This window comes from Phaethon aethereus (genome assembly GCF_964289735.1).
Source record: "Phaethon aethereus genome assembly, chromosome: 13".
NCBI lineage: Eukaryota > Metazoa > Chordata > Aves > Phaethontiformes > Phaethontidae > Phaethon > Phaethon aethereus.
In genome coordinates, this window is record NC_138589.1 from 21728881 (window position 1) to 21749835 (window position 20955).

General features: G+C 40.8%; 1 protein-coding gene across 1 annotated transcript; it reads right to left on the reverse strand.

The window, feature by feature from the left end:
* Positions 1–756: 756 nt before the first annotated feature.
* PSMD7 (proteasome 26S subunit, non-ATPase 7) lies at positions 757–7489 on the reverse strand (the record flags this gene model as incomplete). The annotated part of the gene is made up of 7 exons (XM_082005708.1): positions 757–1322; positions 1993–2084; positions 3583–3663; positions 3969–4066; positions 4907–4999; positions 6316–6407; positions 7416–7489. 7 exons carry the CDS (start codon positions 7487–7489, stop codon positions 884–886), a joined length of 969 nt encoding a protein of 322 aa, XP_081861834.1. The 3' UTR covers positions 757–883.
* Positions 7490–20955: the final 13466 nt, after the last annotated feature.

A 20955-nucleotide genomic window follows, 5' to 3' on the forward strand; every position in this document is an offset into this window, starting at 1 on the left:
ATAGGAACCGAATTAAATACACAGATGCCTGTGTTGCATGGAATTGGCTATTCATAATTATGCAAATCCATAAGCACACTGCAAGCCTAACATGGTAATGACCTGACGCCTTATGGGAGAAAGGGCAGCCCTTCTTCAGTGTGGCAGCACCACACACAACATCCCCTCCTGACCAGAGCAGGATCCCATCTTCTCTGCCCTGTGTTTCCACCCCTGCAGAGCATCTCACATGAGCTAGGACTATAGTCTTTTACCTAACAAAAAAAAAAGCAGTAGATTAGACAACAAAACAGTCAACCAGGTTCTTGTCACTGGCCAGCTAGAAAGGATAGCAAAAAAAACCCAACAGAAAGACTAGCCCAGCACAAGGTACAGTGGGAAAAAAACAGACCACAATAGCAATAGCTTCTTTACTAGTCAGACCGTGGTGCTTCCAAACTCCACCACTCCTCAGCTCAAAAAATGAATTGATGCTAACACATCGTGTCTCATACAGCAGTGAGAACTCAGTGTTGGGTCAGACAAGTACACGGAGCAAAGGCTGACATAGTACAGGGTTAGAAATCCTCAGTGCCTTGAAGGTACACTGGGGGAAGGAGGAATGCTGCACTAAAAAAAGTAGTAAGAAATTTCCCCCCTGGCTTTTACCCCTTCCCTGCCCAGTGCCAAGATCCAAACTGCCTGGCCTGCCCTACAGCAACTGACTGCTTGTTGCAACAGCTGCCAGTTTGAGCAGATCTATCCAGCCACGTTCTGATAAAACACAAAAAGCAGATACCAAAGCAGAGGAAAGCTGAGCACTGACCCTTTCAACAGAAGAACCCAGCATCAAAGTAATTTAGTTTACAAGGTTTTTAATTTACAAATAAAAAAACTACACATTTTACTTTTTCTCCTTTTTCTCCTCTTTCTTGACATCACTCTTCTCCTTGTCTTTCTCCTTCTCATCTTTTCTCTCCTTTTTACTTTCTTCTTTCTCCTGTCCTTCTTTCTTCTCTGCATCCCTGTTGGCAATCTTGTTGTTAATGAGGTTGTGCAGGGCAACCACGGAACGGATCAGAGAAGCCAGATAAACTACCACCATCTGGTCATTGGTCTTCAGATAAAAGGCCTTGACAAACTCTTGCAGGTTGACGTCTGGTAGCAGGTTGAAGACATCCTGGAGGTGGTAGATGATCTGGTGGTTGATGGGGAGTTTGCCCATGGCTACTTTCTCCAGGTAGCTCCTGATGTCCAGAAGCTTGGAGTTCAGTCCCTTCAAGCCATGGACCTGATTTGTGATCCGCTGGGACAGAGTGCCCACTGTTGTATCCTTGATGTCTCTGCAACACCCGCAACAGAAAGAATCAGCGTTAGAACGTTACTTTGCCTTCTCATTAACAGGTGGGCATGTTCACTTAAGAGGTCTTTCCAGCTTGAAAAGTGGTTTGAAGCACACCTGGAGTACAACTGAAATGAAGCCTTCAAGAATGAGAACAAACTGATGTACATTATGAAGTGTAACTAAAATAGACCATTGTTGTATCCTGTGGTGCACGTACGTTCTCTTTGGAATAATATTTGTAACACCAGTTAAAGGCATAGAGAGAAATAAACAACAGGAGTCCTGACTGGTGGAAAGGCGACGTGGCTTGTACAGGGTGACTGCTCTTTTTTTGACTGGAGAGCTACAGACCCCTCAGCAACACCCCCATTCCGTGCTGCTCTGTGAGGTACGCAGCGGCTGGAGACAGTTCCAAACGATGCAATATTCTGCAGCTCGGATAGAATGAATATGCAGTTTTCATCACCTCAGCAGGCGGTCACACTTTTCACTAGCAATGAGCGAATATGCCAAGCAAGACTGTTAAATGAATACGCTCTTAGAATTTAAGTAGCATGTTTAACAAGATCCACATTTCCTCCCGGAAGCTGGCACCAGGAGATGCCAGATGGATCGCGTTCACTGCTGTGCAAGTCTCCCAAGAACGCTTTCACGTTAAAGATGCTTACCGTAGCAAGTGTTCAACACCAACTTCCTCTGCCTCCTCTGCCCCGATCTCACTAGTCACGTGCTCAAACGTCTTGGAGGTTGGAGTGCCATCCTTCGAGGTGCAAGGATAGAGGAGACAGGGTCAGACTGAGCACAGAGCTGACTGCAGGTACAAAGGTGCACACCAGCAGGCCGGTACCGGTGTCGGACACACAAACAGTGGGGCAACTCGCACAACGTCGCAGCGTAAGATTAACTGATGCCTGTTTGTGTGGTGAGATCAGGAACAGGCAATGGGGCAAATTATGGCAAAACAGAGTATTGGGGGACTGAAGTACACAGCTAAGGGGAGAAGTTTGTAAGTGAATCACCACGCCTTTTAAAAACATGGAATTTTAGATACAGTATGAGAACGGTATTAATGAAACTAGTGACATAGTTATATACAGTCCACAAGAAATCAGAGAGGAAAGACTCTAGTTGGATTTTTCTTGATTTAATTTGTGCTACCAATTGTCACAAGCCCAGAGCTGCTAGTAGTTTCTTCTTTCTTGTGCTCAGTTACTATATTTTCCTGGTCTACGTACTGGTGCGTAAAATGGAAAGTCTCACTAAATATCACAATTCTTTCTTTCTTTCTTTCTTTCCTGATGCAATCTTATTACAGTTTGGGATACCTTTTGTCGTCCTGCTATTTCCTCTCAGACAGTTAGAAGCACATATGCAGTTCCAGAGAAAAAAAACCCTAATACAGAGCAATCTCATTAAAATTATAATTTTATGTACTGGATATTAAGGAAGATGTTTAAAAGAGTCACAGGCTGAATTTCTGAGAATGAGTTTTACCCATGTGTTTTCAAAACCATTACCTGGACCCGTATACAGCTGTAAATAGAAAGCACCACTGGGATTCACAAAACTAAGAGCAAATCCTGCAGATAAAAGATCTACAATACCGGGAGCAGCTTTTTCTCTGTAGTGAGGGTCCCAGAAAGGCAAGAGGATCAAACTTTTTTATATACATCCAGAATGTACTTAAATCAAATAATTGCAATTAAAAAGCTAAAGCTGACTTACTACTGTATGTTGTTTGTCTGCACGGTGCTGCAAGTGATTAGTAAGTGTTGCTCATGCCTGACCTACCTACTCAGCACTGGCAGGTGCACAAATGAATAAGCACGCAATTACTCAGAATGCCTCAGCAAACAGCCTGACACGTAAAAGTGACATCTTAAAAGTGCTCTAAACAAACTGTGACTTTCTTCATGCCCACAGACATGACAGAAACAGGTAAGAAGCATTTAAATCAGATCGCTGGAGCTGTGGAATTCCTTAGGTCAAACAGAAATGCACAGCTTTTTTTCCAGGAGTATTGGTGGATGAAAGCTTTAGTTACAAAGGCTTACATTACAACTGGGATTTAAACTCTGGTTTCAGCAGATTTTGGCTGCAAGTCCCAGGCCCTCACTAGTGAACACAACATCCCATATGTAAAAGGCAACTATGTGCCATGGGACACGCATCCTTCGGAAAATAAGGCAATCCTAACAGCCATCTTTTAATGGAAACCCTTTGCCTAGAAAAGGCAGAGAGACATGTTAAACACTCACATCGTGAACTTCTTCAACTGAAATATAAGCTTCTGTGGGCAGCCCCAGGTCCTTTGGCTTCACATCAATAATCACCAACACCTTATGGAAAAAGCAAACATTTCAGAAAAACAGGTTTCAAAGACTAGAAAAAAATACCTAAGTCAGCTCTTCACAGCAATGGTATTCTGGCTGCTCAGAGGTGTTAACTTCAGGCGTTGAGAAAACACATCTATAACTGTTTCAAAAGACTCTGATCCGAGTTCCTTAACCATTTCACAGCTACCAGGTCTGTAACATGCTGTATCACCAGTAACAAAGGTGGGAGCCAAGGGTTCCCACATCCCCCATTTAGGAAGAGAGAAAAGATAAGACCAAAAGAAAAAAAAAAAAAGTGCTGCACTTACAGAGTTAGGACAGTATCTTTTCATCAGTTCATTGATGGCAATGTCATTCTTGTGCAATTTAGGGCCTGTGTGGTACCAACCAACTATTCTTTCTCTAGCTGAGCAAAACCAGAAAGGGTTCTAAATCAGAATTGCATGGTAAGACAACAGCAGAAAGATTTAGGCAGAGACTGAATTAGCAAACCAAGGGTGAAAACCTTATGCATGTAGAAGACAAGTGTAAAGTAAGGGGAAATGAATCATAGTAGGCAAGACAATGACATGGCAGGTGACAAAAAGACAGCTTACTAATCATACCTACTTATCGTAGCTTACAAATCACATGTATAACTTTACACCTAGGTTGTTAACTAAACTGGACTATTTCCTATCATTTATTAATTTTGCGGATATCAGGATCTGACATCTTAAAACGCTGATATCTAAGAATGCAAAAATTCTAGAAACGCAAACTGTATCATGAGAATGACAATTGTTGCCAGTGCTAAGAAAATTCATAGGAACTTAAGTCATGGCTTCAGCTCTGAAGTCTCAAACTGAGCAGTGAGACACTTTTTAAAACAGTGGCAAACAGGAATTAGAATAATTACTTAAAAGTTTGTAATGTTCACATTCATAAAAAACTAATTTCAGGGCACATCTATATAAAAGAGTGTATAGAGGGAAAAGCTTTGAAATTCTTCAGAAATAATGGCATTTTTGAAATCTGAATTATTATGAAGATACAAAGCTGTCAGGAGACTTGGGAAAATTAACAAGGCATAAATGAACATGTTAAGAACAGAAACTATTTGCACAAATTAACCCACAGAAACCATCAGCGAAAGTGAAGCCACACAAACAATTAATTTTCTACCTTACTATGAATTCACTTTCCCATACAGAGTCTTGAAAGTTTCTAGGAGAGTAACCCTGGCTGCAAGAAGACCTCAGCTTACCGTTGACCTTCTTAAACATTCCGTACATGTTCTCCAGATAGTCATGGTCTAGAAACCACACGGTATCATCCTTATCATCCTCATCAAAAGGTACTGTGAATAAAACAAAATCCCAGTATTTAAGAACACAACTTCCAGACTGAAAAAGTTTATAGAAACACTGTATTTGAGGAGATCTTTGGCTGCTAAAGGGCAGTTTAATCAGTTTCAACTGTTCTGCAACACCATGCTGCACAAGCTAACCTGCAGTGCTGGTTGACTCTCTCAGGCAGAGGCCGTCTCATCATTACTAACAGTTCAGAACTGAGGAATGAAATGCGAAGCATTCTGAGGGTTATCCTCAGTGGACGACATCAAACATCAGAGAGAAATCCTCCCCGCCACAGAAGTGACTCAATGGTGTGCACAGACATTTGATAAACCAGTCTGCTGGAGTATCCCAGCAGACTTTATAGCTTGCTGATCAACAGCAGTCTGCTTACAGAAAATTTAGTTTTCAGTGTAAAGCACATATCATTAGCACTTTTACAGACTACTAGAACACCATGAGGCACTTTAAGCAAAGACTATTTACCATTGAGTAAAGGACTAGTTATTTTATCAGTTAGCATGTATACAGAGACACAGGCTCAGTTTAGAGAACAAAGACTGTTCTCAGCGTTAATAGTAAAACTTCGCTGTTGAAAGGCTGTCAAAAGCACACTTTTCAACTCAAATGAAAAAAATAAAGATCCTCCAAACATTGGGGAAAAAAAACACCAGCCCACACTTGTGAGAAGAACTCTATATGTGGAGTTTCACAGTTTATGTGAACTGAGATAATTTTACTTTGTCAGAGTAGCTCCACTGGGAAGAAAATGATCTAACACACACACAAATGGGTCACCAAAAGCCATGCATTCAAGAATTACTTTTACTATCACATTTAAGTTTTTAAGAGGAATCTATTTCAATGCTATTAACAACATACTTATGAAAATAATAGTATTTAATTGGACAAAACCTGAGGAAAAGAAGCTAAAATATACACTAAATCTTTACACAAGTAGGTAGCAGCTACATCAGCACCAAGGGCTGTGATTTCTGTATGACATGTTGAGACACTGATCACTCTGCAGAGGTCAGCGAGTCCGATGCAGCAAAATATTCACCAGCATTTTAAAAGAGGTTTACATCCACTCCCGAAACATTCCACATTGCACAATATTACAGGGAAGGTACAGCAGCACAAGACTGGATGGAATAGTGTATTTTTGACAGCAGTTAGCATTTTTTGTTTGATATAAGTTGATTTGTACACGGAGAGAAGAATCTGTGGTCTGGCAGGGTGGCTTAAAAAAACCTCAAAAACACAATTCATCTATTAAAAATTCAATAGGTTTGAACAGGGACAGGACACTCAAACTCACCTGCAAAACTGTTGGACACATCTAGTATTTTTTTCTGCCATGAGCCCAGCAGCACACCGACGACTCGTTTCTGATTTCCGACTTTTCCTATTCTAAATGGAAAAAACTGTCAGTTCCTACGACAAAAAGCCCGATTCAAGAAAGAAGGTGTCCTGGTAGACACTTAAGTTTTAGTTGCTGGCTGGGGTTAAACCACGACAGTAGTTAACAGCAGACCTCTTGCTTCGCCAAATTCCTGCAAGTTAAAGAGTATGCGTGCTGGAACGGAAGAAGAGGTGTTCTGATTATTTTATTACTGATCGTTAATTTACATCCAGAAAAGGGCGGTTTAGGTGCCCTCAGAATCAAGCCTTGTAACCCAGCGATGCAGGAAGAGGACTATGTGGTCCGATGCAGCTAACAAGGGGGAAGGTGACCCAAAATAAGCACCACTGCAGCCTCTCCACAGGACAATGGGCTATTAAAAAGTGAGTAAGCTCTTAAACTGCTCGGCGTCATCCACAATTTGCTTTCACAATAGCAGGCTTGTTCGCCTTGTGAGATTTTGGGTTTTATTTTTGACATTAAAACTGCTTGTCAATTGGCGCAATTAAGTTAAATTAGGCACAAATTACAGTAGGTGTTTAGAGGCATACGATCTATCCCCCGCTCGGGCAGCTGCAGGTTTAGGAACAAGCTCCACTTCTCCCCCACTCGTGTTTTCAGGAGCAGGACGTTGTCTCCAAGCCCTCGGCCGGCCCGAGGGCGGGCGCTGACAGCCCCCTCACGCACCCGAGCGCTCCCCACCCTCGCACGTTTCTCCTCCTGAAGAGGAAAACGGCGGCGGCGGCGGGCAGGGGCTCCGGGGGGCTCCCGCAGGCCGCGCTCCCGCCGCCACACGGGGATGGCGGCCCCGGCACCGAGCGGCCGGCCCGGGCCTAGGCCCGCCGCTCCCCCCGCGGCGCGGGGTCCCCTCCACCCCGATCTGCCCGTCCCGGGGCCCAGCGCGCCGCTCCCCGCACGGCCCTGGGTACCGCACGGCCCCGTGTCCCGCACGGCCCGGCCCGGCCCGGCCCGTGACCGTGACTCAGCGCCGCGGCGCCGCGACCGTCCGGCCCCACCTGTTGAAGTGATCGACGACGCTGAGCAGCACCAGCGGGTGCACCACCACCCGGTCCACCGCCAGCTCCGGCATGGCGCCCGCCCGGCCCCGCTCCGCCGCCAGCCCAGCCCGCTCCGCCGCCAGCCCGCACCAGGCCCGCTCTCCCCGCCGCGCGGCCCCGCTCCCAGACTGCCCCGCTTCGGGGCGGGGCCAGAGCCGCCATCTTTAAGAGGTCGTCGTCGGTAGGACACCATGTTGGAGCGGTCGCGGGAGACGGACGCGTCGCCGCCATCTTGGGAAGGTGCATCTCCGCTGTCGGCAGCGCGGCACCATCTTGGGGAAGTCGCGTCGCTCCGCCCGGAGGTGAGGGGCGGGCCGGCGGAGCTGGGAGGCGGGCAGCTGGCGAGCGGCCGTCGCCTGAGGGTCTCCGGGGGTGCTGGTCTCCCATCCCTGCAGCTGCGCCTCGGCGCGCCCCGCCTGGGGGGGGTTCCTGTCAGCGGGGGTCTGAGGAGGTCGAGTCGGTGGGAGGCGGGCAGCCCTGCCGGGCCGCATCCAGCCCCATCCGGCGGGTCCCTTGTCCAGCTGCTGACTAACTGGCCCCCAAGAGCGTTTGCTTTGTAATCCCTCCAGGGACGGGGGTCTCAGGGGCTGGCCAGCCTTCCCAGGCTCCCGCTGCTGCTCTTCTGGAAGACGAGTGTGGCATTCGCCTTTTTCCAGTTGTCGGGAACGTCTCCTAATCACCATGACCTTTCAAAAAATGAGAGCGCGGCCTCAGAATTAGGTCATAATCTTGTCTTTGCCACTAGACTGCAGGTTTAAAATGCAGGGATGCTGTCCTCTCATCGATAGAAAGTGAAAGCGCTAATAGCATGTACAGGGTGCTACGGTGACCTTAGCTGTGCTCTCTGCCTGAACTGTGTTTGTCTCTGCAACTTCGGGAGTTGCTGCAGCCTGGGCTGGAAAAACTCCCATCACCCTGCCTCTGGTTCCAGAACTTCGGAAGTTCCCAATACTGCAGTGATAAAAGCCTGTAAACAGGCAGAAATCTTTATTACCGGTTAGTGTTTGGTTTCTCCTGAGGGGATTCTTAGGCTGATTTGTTTTGCTTCGCAGGCAAAGCCAACATCCTTCAGCCTCTTTTGTTCTGTAAACGTTTTTCCACTCTGAAGTACAGCTTTCCTCAATGTAAAGGAGAAACAGACTCCGAACTGAGTGCTAGTCTTTGTTTTTGCACCTCAAGAGTAGGAACTGGTAGACACAGAGCTTGTCTTTTGTACTTTACGTCTAGCAAGAAAACAGAACCTCAGGCTCTTATTCCTGAATCTACTATGGAGGAATTATTAACATGAAAAGTATTAGCAAAATTCTTGAGGATAGTCTCACAATTTTTTAAAGCATTATGATATCCCTTATTTTCTACTCTTTTTCCCACATGTTACTTTTTTTTCTTTTTCATATTTCTCGGGTCTGACCAAATGGCGGTATTCGGGGTGAAATCTAAAGTTTTGTGTTGCTGTTTAGCATCTTCTAACACTTAGCAGATTTCAGGAAAAGCAGCATTCATTTACAAACGCTACGAGAATTAGAGACCTCTTGTGGAGTTTTTTAGACGTTACATCCCTTAGTGCTGCCACGTTGAAAAAAAATTTCTGGTCCAGTTTTTAGAGGTTTTTTTTTTCCCCAGCAGAGGGAGACATCTGACCGTGAAATTCAAATATACCCAGTATTCTTGTAGCTTGTTTTATCAATATACATATAAAACTCAATGTTCAAATTAACTAGTTCAATAAGTAATTTAGCTCATTGATTTTTGGGCATATCCTAAGTGCCATTACAAGCTACGGATATTTTAAATGCCATTACCTAATAGAAGGAATGTTTTAAGCACCTTTTATTGATTTTATTACTGCTTTATTTTGCTGTCTTGGTTTAAAATCATTTTAACCACTCGGTAATCAAGAAGAAATATATCGTTGGTGAAATACAGTCAATTTCCTAAAAACCTTTGACATCGTTAAATAAGGAATTACAGTTGTTAAATCATGTCAGGCAATAACCGAGGGACAGAAAAGATATAAAATTTGGAGCAGTGGGCCAGCATACCAGTAAGCTGTTTTGACCTTTGGCATTCAGACTCTGTATGTGACAATCACACTTCAATTCTCTTCTTGGTTCTTACATGAGTCAGAAGAGATTTAAAATCTCAGCATGCCAGGAAGGTTGTGGAAGGATAACGGAGTATGATCTAGAGACAATTAAGGGGCATTTTAATGACCTGCTGTGACTTTGTGAAAATTACTCTCTAACTTAGCACATTTGAAGTTTCATTTGCTGGATTGTATTGCTGGTAGTTTAGTGTATTGATGTTATACACAAAAGGAGTAAATTGAGTCTGCTCATAGGGATTTCAGTTACTTCCCTTCCCAGCTCTTTTGACTTGAGAAGATTATCAGTATTATTGAGCTAATCGGCTGGTAGATGTAGACTGGGAATAAAGCAATATGTTGCTTAATCAAAGAATTGAAAAGTAAGTAATGAATGTTGGTGCTCCAATAAAAACCAGCTAATGAGTTGATTGCATTGATGCTTGATATAATTTAGCTGTAGAGTGGCAAACATCAATACTTATATATGATTTGGCTCATGATTGCTGGGCTGAAACTCAAAGTTTAGAGAGGTTCTGCAGAACACAAGCACCTGGCAACTGACCTGAAGTGGGGAGGGAGTGAGCTGCATTTCATTCTTTAAATGGGGCAAGTGATTCCATTGTTAATTGCTGGACTTTTATTTTGTTAAAAAAAAACCCAAACCACAAAAACCCCAAAACCCCAAAAATACCCACAAACCCCAAAACTTACACATAACTGTTTTCCAAGGTTTAAGAATAATTTCTGGTTTGAAAAATAAGAATAAATCATCATGAAGTCATTTAAGAATCAAATTAATGATTATAAATATTAAACCAACCTCTAGTCTCCTTTTAACAATGACCTTGATAACCTCAAGGGGGAAGTCAGCAGCAAAGAAACATGGTGCTGTCTGGGGAGGTGGACATGTGCTGTGTCTGAGCTAGCTATCCCGTTCATGTCGCATCAGTTATGACTGCATTTTAAAAGAAAGTTATTTTGCAGAAAGTGAACAGTCTTGAATGGTGCCACCTGTAACTTGATTCTGAATTCACTTTTTGCCATTATTCTTTTCCTTTTGATTTGTTAGGTGTTATAAACTCTGCTCAAGTGCAAGGTTATACTTACTGGTGACACAGAAGGACATCTTTGTAGGCTTTTCTAAACCAAGATATGCCCTGTCCAGGCATCACTTTGTCAGTGCCTGCAAAGCAGCAGGATGAAAACTGTTGGTACCCAGATTCTGAATAGTTTCTACATCTTTTGTCATGTCCTGACCTCTTTTCTAGCCCTGGGGATCATACTTCCACTTCAGGGATGTTGGACCTTTCATCAGGAATTAGTATTTGTCTTTAAACTGCAATGTAACTAGTTGTTTCAGAAACTTGGTTTTTATTTCTGTGAAATGTCCCGTGTCATGTTTGGGCCTAGATCCTGATAAGATTGGTGACATGTTCTCTGGGCAGCCATCAAGCATGGAGTCTCTGCTTGCCAGCTGTTTTCTAATTGAATGCTGGCCTACAAAACCACAGTAACACAGCTGAGGGATGTTTTTAGTGGCCTTATCTCTTGCCTTCTCCTTTCAATCTGTCAATATTGCATGGGGGGCGGTGATGGAAATTTGTAATAAGGGAAAAACAAACGGAGGGAATTCTGTTGGTAGAATCACAGAAGAGTCTGATCATCTTAAGGCTAGGGAAGGCATGCATTTACTGAATACATTCAGTTTGTATTTCTAGGTGTTCTTTCCAATGATGAGGGTTAGAAACATAACAATGCTTTAAATGAAAATACCAGCATGCCACAGGAACAACCTCAGTTCATCAAGGCCATGAACTGAGCCTTGGACAGCTGTGCGGTAGGCTGCACCCTCGACTTACAGCCTGCTTTGTGTGTAGCTCTTGATGTGCATTTTTCCATCTTGTCTGAGAAGGAGCTGCTGTTTGCTCGTCGTTAGCCTCTCCTTGGGAAGAAAGGTTTGATTATCAATGTCACTGAGCATCTCCCAGATAAAGAGGGTTCTGTACCTACCTAAAGGGCAGAGTGCATGAAGGAAGATTGCGTAAGCAAGCAGATGGTGGGCTGTGGGCAGGGCAGGCTCGGGCTGTAAGGAGGAGGGTAAATCATCCAGAAGGCAGTAACACTTCAGTCTGATTTGCTTTTTCTCTGTAGCTTTCCAGTGTTTGCTAGTGATAAGTGACATCCTTGGGACATTGGCTACAAAAGATCCATGCAGCTGGGAAATACTGATGCCTGGTACTTTGGATCCTAATTCTACATGGCACTTATTAATGTGCTCCTTTAATACTGGTTGTCTTTGTTTTTAAAGAAAAACCCTACTTAATTTTTCCTAAATTGGGGCAGGGGGAACAGAACAGTTAAAGAGACAATGTCCACTAGCATGTATTTTCATTGAGATGCCTTCTAAAATGTGTTTAAAATCCAGTCAAGAGAAGCTAGGCTTTCTTTAGTTTGTTACATAATACCTTTGTGCTACCAGTTTGAACAGGAAATGTATTTATTTCCCTATAAATGTGTTTAGCTTTGTCCAAATAACTGTAGCTTCCTGTTAAGATTTCCTTGGCCAGGGTGTGCCGTAAACTGTTTTAGAAGGAATGGTGCTACCTGGAATTGAACAAGGATAATGCAAGCTAGGGAAGCAAAACAGAAAGCCACCACAACATTAATTCTAATTGTTCTTGGTTAAATCATAATTCAGTGAAATGCTGATGCTGTATACTGAATGCATGATGCCACAGAGAGTGTCCGTATCCAAACTGCAGTTTGCTTCTGAAGACCTCCAAATAACCGTTTTTTCCCAATGTCTGTTCTAGAATGTAATCTCTAAAGCAAACTTTAAAATTATAATTATAAATTGATCCGTTAACTTTATGATATGATCTTTAAGTATTTGTGTAGTAATGTAGTAATATATATTTTATATATAATATGCATATATGTATAATATAATGTATATTATACATATATATGTAGTGTGTGTGTATATATATAAAAAGAAAAAGTAGTAATTTATTTGTTTCCCTGTAAGTTACTGTTGCTTGACCAAAAGGTACACATATAAGTAGAACTTATGCTGCGTACTATAATTTGGCCATCTGTGAATATCGCTGTAGTTTCTGACAATAGATTTAAAAACTTCTGTCCATATCTGTGGGTTAGCTGGTGACTCAAATAATCCTATCCTCCCCACAACAGTATCACAGTGGAATTTTGACTGATAATTTTTGGATGTAGAATTGTTGCTTTTCTTAGTTAGAAACGGTTTGTAGAAATATTTTCAACATCTAATATAAAATTATGGAAAAGTCTATCATGTATTATATTGTACACTTCTGATTTTGTTGCCCTGTCCAGGCATCACAGGTATAGAAATGCCAGAAAGAGTTTAATTTTTTTTAATAACTAAGTCACTGACTCTAATTTTTATGTTTCAATACAGAATGATTTGCTTATTTTATTCTGGTACCCTTGCTACAATTTTTTTTAAATAGTGGAAACAAACAGTTAAAAAAAGAAAGCACAACAGGTTCTAGTCATACTCATTTTTCCACACCTTGAGGACTAGCAAATTCTTTAATATGAGATTTTATTTGTACAAAGCAAAACTTCAAAACCACTCAAAAGCTTTCTTATTAACTGCTGTCAGTCCTTTGATTTACAAGGGCAATAAAGATCTAGAGGGGGCACATTTATCATGGAGTTCAGCACACCAGGAGCCATTTTCTCAAGCGGTAAAGCCAAGTGATAAAATGAGTTCTTTTGTTCTATAACCAAGACACATTCCCTATTTTTAAAAATGTGTGTGTTGGACTTCTTGGCTTGTAGTTTGGCTGTGTTCCTGTAATACATTTATAAATAATGAAAAATTGCTAACATGCACATGCTGATGATGCATCTGGAAAAACAGACTGTCTGAAACAAAGAAACAAACTCACTTTCAACTTTGGTTTATTTGCTAACTTGTGCTAATTCTTGTATGATTTTTTTAATAGCACTTTTTAAACTAGAGGGGTTTTAAAATTATTTTGGACTTTTTTTTTAAGTGATCATCTACCTCTCTGCAAAGCTGAAAGAATTATAGTTAGGAAGTAATGTAAATACTCTATTTAATGTGAAGAGCCATGTTCCTAGGGTATAGTGCTATTTTGCAAGCTTCAGTTGCTTCATCTGTTTCTAAACTTGTATTTGAGTGACTTTTTGAATGTTAGCAGATAGAAAAATTTAGCTTCTTGTCTAGAACAAAATATTGACGGCTTGTATGGACACTTCATTAACAGACATAGCTTTGTGGGAGGAACTGATCGCAAGAGTAAATATCCTTGCATATGAGCAAAAAGCTCAGAATCTGTCAAAAATAGTCAATATAAATTGATTATTAAAAAAAAAGTAAATTGTGCTTTTTCCATACAAAAATGCTGCCACCTACAGTCTCTTCCCGGGAAAGAGACTCATTGCTGCTTTTGGTAGTCAGCTGCTGAAAGTTCTGTGGAGTCCAGTTATGCTTAGCTGTCCAGTGTTGTGGCACGGGTACCTTTGAAGTAGAAGTAGGAGAACAGACTTGCAAAAAATACATACTAATATGATTTTGAATAGAATAATCTTTAATTGTTAACCTAAAAGTTCTTGTGAAGAAACTTTTTATGAAGTTGCTCTTGATGTTTTGGCTTCGATTGGGCTCCTGTCATAACATATGGACGAATGAGTCTGAAAAAGGTCAGCAGCATTAAACCTTGTTCATATTTAAATCAGCACCACACTATGGTGCCCGTGTAACTACAGCAGTGCTGTGGCAGAACCTATTTGTCCCCAGGTGAAGCGAAGTGTGATGGATGGGCTTGGGAGGCATTTTGGACAATAGCTGTTTCTTTGGTTTTATTCTTGGTTTCTTTTGTAGACAGACCTTTAAGAAAAGCCACGCTGTAAGCAGATTGCACTCGTAGCAAAGTTATCGCATAGCTCTCAAATGTGGTGTTTTATGAAAAAAAACCCTGACAAAAAGGACCAAAGGTGTATCTGGTCTGCTGCATTTTCTTTGACCGTGGTCAGCAGCAGGTTTGTAGATAAGTGTTAAAACAGGGCAAACATACAGTGTTATTGTCAGAATAAGACATGTGGAACAACACAGGCCTTGCCAAACCTATTCATTGAACTTAGGGAAACACTTTTCAACTGTACAAGGTGTGTGGGACAAACAATTTTTCATTCACTCTATTCTACATTAAATAGTTTGGAAGTAGGACTTGTACTGTTATCACCCTAGTTCATGTGCCTGTGAAAGCATATTACTGAGAAATTAAAGAAAATGTTTCTCGGTGGCTGAATCGTAGTAGGTACTTATCCAGAAGGAAGTAGCTATTCCAACAGCTAAAAGACCCCACCGTAACTGCTGTACTAGCGTATGGAAAACTAAAGCTTTGATTGACCTATCATGGCAGTATAGGGCATGGGGATTTTGCAGATCTCTGCTGTAATTTTGTGTTGGCATTTGAAACTTAGCAAGAAAGGACATCATCTAGGAGGCCCACCTTTTTGTATAGCTGTGTACATTACTTCTGATACCTATATTGCAAAACTTTCAGTCTCCGATATTTAAGGTCAGAAATTATAAGTGGTTTTTTTTGCTTTGTGGGTGTTTTTGTTTGTTTTGTTTTGGTGGTTTTTTTTTAACCCTGGGGCCTCTTATACTGTAGCATCTTGAAAGATCCTAAAGCTTTGAGGGGGAAAAAAAAAAATCAAAATACCTTATTTTATGAAGCAGTTTTGGGGTCAGTTTTTCTAAAATGAATGCTTTTATGTTGGATAGTTTAAAGACCATCTGTTAACTGAAACCAACCGTAAGTGAAGTTGCAGTTATGTTTCCTATTAGTCTTATATCTTTCCTATTAGTCATGTATGAAAGAATACAGAGACATCCAACAGAACTCAAAACAAAAATTGAAAAAGCAGATGTTGAAACTGTTGGCTTGTTGCTTTTCTTTTACAGGAGCAAGTAATTATTAATGGATCACAAAAATACTGTAAGACTAGTTTTGTAAACTGTTACCTAGAATAACAGCTAAAGATGTATTTCTGATTACTGGATATTGCAGTTGAAAATTGGAGTATTTCACTTGGAGACACTGAAGTGGGTTTAAAAAGTAGATCATGAATGTTATGTCTGGAAGCATACAATGAAAGATAAAATACAAAATTTTAGATAGTTATGCACTTCTAGTCTCTCAGGGCTCATTTATTATGTTGTCATGGTGAGCAAGGAATAAAAAAATAAAATAAAAAGGCTGTTCCTTGGGTAGTTGTGACTTATTGGTAGTTATCTTTTACAAGAGTTCCATGCTGACTTAAGTAAAGATCTCTGAGAAAAAAACCAAACTTTATTTTTCAAATAAATTCAGCTAGGAGCTCACAGCCTTCCATGACACCACACTGAATTATTATTAGTGTACACTGCTGTGAGAATAATGCTCACTGCTGTTTAACAACAATGTCTTTCCATGGAATTTCACAAAGTCAGTAGGAAAATGAAAGGCACAACTGAGTGCTGAAGCAGAATTAAACCAGTCCATCCTGAAGCCAGGATACTTTCATCATTACTTCTGTAAGAAGATGAATAAGAATTAACATGTACTGTATATGCAGGTCCATGTGATTTGGTTGAAAAATTCTTAACGGCTTGTCCTTTCTCGCCTGAATAAAATCTCCTTAAGTATATTTCTTTCAGACTTCTCTTTTTTTTCCATTCTTAACCTGCAGTCAAATATCAGGAATGTATGCAATTTTGTCTATGTAAAGCTTTGTTTGCCATGGAGAGAAGTTAATTTTTTTGCTTGCATCTATTGTGATGGAAGATAATGTGTTGCACTTGGTAGATGATGGGATTAAAATAGCTGGGAATTAACAGCCATGTCTAGGCTGTTCTGTAAGGTTGTTCACAAAGACTGTCCCAGTAAGGTTCTCTGACTGTGAAATGTCACTGAGCAGGCCCTTGGATGCTTCCACTTTCCCTTGTCTTCAGGTTCTGGAGGGCATCTGAACTAATGCATCTTAAGTGTGTCCCACATAAGCTTCCTCCAGTGGTAGGAAGACTCATGCCATTGGCCTGTAGTCAGGGCAGCAGAACAGTACAGGCTATTCAGGATCTACAAGGAGATGCCTCTGAGGTTTGTGTGTACAGTTTGGGAGCTGAGGTGTTTTCCTGGGACGCTGAATTTAGGAGATGGGACAAAGGTCCATCAAGTATCACAATAATCATTGCAGGGGCACAGAATTACTGTTGTGAAGACTAAATCACTTCATTGACCTCGTGGGCACAGCTATGGATAAAACCCCAAGTGCTTACTGCCAATTCTTTGGAGAAAATCTTTCAGAAAGCCCAGTTCTGAGACATCTCAGTCTCTAGTCCTGTGGAGGTTACACAAGCCATGTTACAAACTTGGTGTTAGAGGGCACTAGGCTGAGGGTCCTAGAGCAATGAAACAGCAGTTGATAGAAAATGGGCACTGATGGAGAAACTGTCTGGTGTGGATACCCAAAGAGTTTCACAGATTTAGTATGATTCTGTGTCAACAACTTTTTACTCTAAACATGATATACAATCCCGCCAAAGACATCCCTCCTTATTCTATCTTGGGGTACCCTTCAAATCCAGTTTAAGGCCCATCTGCCAAGGCACTTGGACAATTGATGTCAGTGGAGGACTATCCTACAAGGAAAATCTTATGGAAGCACCATGATAGCTAAACCATCCTTATGGCGCCAGCAGCCTCTGTGGTCCAGCTGGTGTGGTCATCTCCAAGCACCTTGTCAGTCACAAGACTGGACTTGGGGAGGAGTTGAAGACCTGTCCTAGCCCAACAGCAAAAGCCTTCTCAGGCAGTGGCCCGTGCTGGTCGTAGGGAACAACTCAGTTCACTTGTCCCCAAGGCCCTTGAATGCAAATGTTTAAAGACGAAAGGAATGTAACCTGCCGGGATTCCTCTGAATTCTTGTGACATCCAGGCTGAGATGGTATGAAGGATGCAGTACATTAGCCTTGAAGGGGCTTTAACATGGCAAGGTTGATGTAGCCGATGTTTCTGTCTTGTTCTGCTACTGCTTCGTTGTATGGTTTGGGCAAAAATCACTTTTTTCATTCTGTTAGAGCTGTTTCATTTAGAAAATGGAAAATTAGTTATACAGGTGTTGAGTTTTGAAATTCTTGTAGTGGACATGTTTTAGAAATGTTGGTAGTAGTGATGTAGTTTATTCTTGTTTAAAGAGTGTTGACATTGCTGGCCCAAGGAAGCACAAATTTGCTTTAAGTGGTGGCTTTTTGTGGGAGCAGCTGTCCTGATGAAAGATGCTGAGACCAGCAGAGAGAGAAATTCTGTTTCATGCTTTGCCACTGACATGGCTACTCCCTCTTTTACACATACACCAGTGTTTTTAATAGAATACTTTACCACCTCTGTTGGTCTCAATACCCGATTTGTCACAACTTGGGAATAATGGAAAAACAGACCTTCTTTCAGCAGACAAAAGTGTTTTTTTACACCATTTCTCTCTAAGACTGATATGGAAAAATATGGAAAAAAATAAAATAAACCTCCTGTGGCAACTATATTCTTTCGGAGAAACACGTATTTTAGGATAGCATTTACAAAGGCTTTATTGCATTTCAGTCGTGCAAAACTGTTTCCATAACTAACCTGAACTTAAAACGTATTTACTTTATGTCAAGGCTTTAATATTAGGCAATTACAAATCCTGTATTGTCTAGCTCTGCATTTTATAGACCAAACTTACTGTTGTTCTCAGTGCTGTGCTGTGTTAATTATGTAGTGATGAAACATCTATAATATGGATGTCATGTTTGTTTTCTGTACCTTCTCTAGACAGATGAATTTCTCCTGTAGCTCCAACCGACACTGTGGAACCAGGCTTGTGTTTAAGCACTGCTAGATGCTGAAAAGGGGTGCTGCGACCCACAGCGCGTACACACCTGGCATCTCCCCCTCGCTCCCTGGTCAGCTTGTGACTGCTCCTGGCTTCTCCCCTTGGATGCTCCTCTCAAATATTCCCTCATCTGCATGTCTTTTCCCCCTCAGCCCAAATTTGTCTGTGTACACCAAACTTGACTGGTGGGGAGACCAACCTAAACCAGGTTTTGGGAGAGCGATCCTTCTCTCTTTCACTTGCTCATCTCCTTCTTTTTTGTGCCATTATAATTTCTGGAAAGCTTGCCTCTCTGGGTAGAGATCACTGACTGAGTCAGTTTTGTTGGAAGTTTTGTTGAATTTTCAATATGAAATACATGCGTGTTATTGAAAATGTACCTGTACCCCTTCTACATGCCTCAAACACTCTCATTTACTGCTAACAGCAGCAATTCACGTCGGATGCAGTGAATACTTTTTTCAGATATTTAAGAACTTCTGTGCCATCTTATCTGTGTCAGGCTGTAAACAACTGTGTGGTTTGATATCCTTTGCCATGTTTCTCATGTGTAGATTAAACACCAATATATGTATATAAATATATTAGTTAGTAAGCCAGTAGGTTAATGTAAATAAAAATCAGCTTTTTCACTTGAGTCTGGCCAAATACTGGTTGCAACTATTACCGTATAATCATGAAGAAAATGGGGTAATATTTTTTTTTTTTAAAGCCTTAATTATAGTTATAATGGTTTTTAAAAGTGCGTCTTGTTTGTACAGATACACAAAAAATTCAAAACATGTGGCATCTAAAGAATTTCTTTATGCTTACAGTTTTTGGTATTACCCTGCTGTTGTTAATGGTGCTGACTGGTTGTATGGCTATCAGTCTGCAGGTTTTTAATAGCTGATAATATTTAAATAGGACAGACTTGTATAGTACTTTTAGGAGAGATGGTGTCTTAATCTTGAGAAATCCCACTCCCCTTTGGAATCAAAATAGAAAGAATGGAGAATACAAAACACACTTTTCTTTTGTCCAGCTTTTAAAACCTATTGTTACTTTTTGTTTGTTTCCCTGTTTTCATAAGAGTTTATTCAGGTAAGAGGAGAATGGGGTGTGTATGTATGTATGTGTATAAGTGTTAGAGAATGGAAGACTGCAGAATTCTGCAGAGGGGGCCTCTGGAATCAAAGGGCCAGAGTAATCGAAATTTAGTGAGGGGAAAACATTGTACAAGGTGAGATATAGTCATTGAATGGTGAACTCTTAAATTGCTTTTGTAATCAGCTGACAAGCTGATTGTTGTATGTGGTGGTTTGTTTTTGTGTGTGTGGTGAGGTTTTTTTTTTTTTTTTTTTTGGAAAGCATTCTTTACTGGTGTTGCATCATGGGGACAATTACCCAAATGCTGTTTTCATATTTAAGCATTATATGCTATGTTTGTTGATGTAAAAACGCAGGTTTTACTAAAAAGGTTTTACTAAAGATTACTGTTTCAGCTTATGGAAAATGTCATTCTAGCTCATCTATTCTTAGATTCTGGTGGTAGTCCTTTTAATTTCCCTTTGCTCGGATTGGATTCCAGAAAAGGTTAATTAGTTATCCACTGAGTTTGACAGAAGATTTTTTTAAATGTTCTATTGGGGTATGAAGGTAACACCACAAGGGGGTACTATAATTTTATCAAATTTGCCTTGGTAAGTTGTTTTATTAAGGTAAAGTGATTACAGCCTGCAGAGTTAATTTTAATATGCTAATATACCACAGCAAGTTGGAAACTTAAATAAAATGATACAATTAATTTAAATTTATAGAAGATAGAGAAGCTTAGTAAGGTCATCTGTATGTTATATTAAGATTGCGTATGGGCTTACCAGATTTAAAAGTCAGGTTTTTTAGCAGCAAGCTTTAGAAGATTGCTGTGTGTACTATTGACCTTTGCATGAGGAAGTTAGTGTAGTTCTGTGAAAACTATGAAAAGTTTGTTTTCATATGAGAAAAATAACCTTTTACTGTCTGCGTACAAAAAGCTAATGTTAGATATGTATATGTTTTAATGGTTTTAACACCTGTATGAAGGTAGAAATTTATTAGGATTTTTTTATTTTTAAATTTGCAATGGAAAAATGCATCCTCTGGTATTCTTCTTTTAGTGAAGTAATTATTGTTGATTAAACTTTTTTATAAAATGTGTTAATCTGATTTGCTGTTGGGCACATGGGTGCGGGGATTGTGTTGCTCAGTTGTGGGAAGGAGTGGATATTGCTTTTGCTTTATTTTTGAAGCAAAGAATATCAGCACTGTAAAATATCTGGGCTTTTGAACTTTTATGTCTCTGCTGTATTCAGATAATGCCTTCCTGAGCTCTAGAAGAATAGGGTAAAAATGAATTTACCAGAAACAGGCTTTTTGAAAACCTTGCTGTTATATTTGGCCAGGAAAACTAGAAGTATAAAAACTAAAATGAAATAAAGAATGAGGGGGACTAGTTTTAAC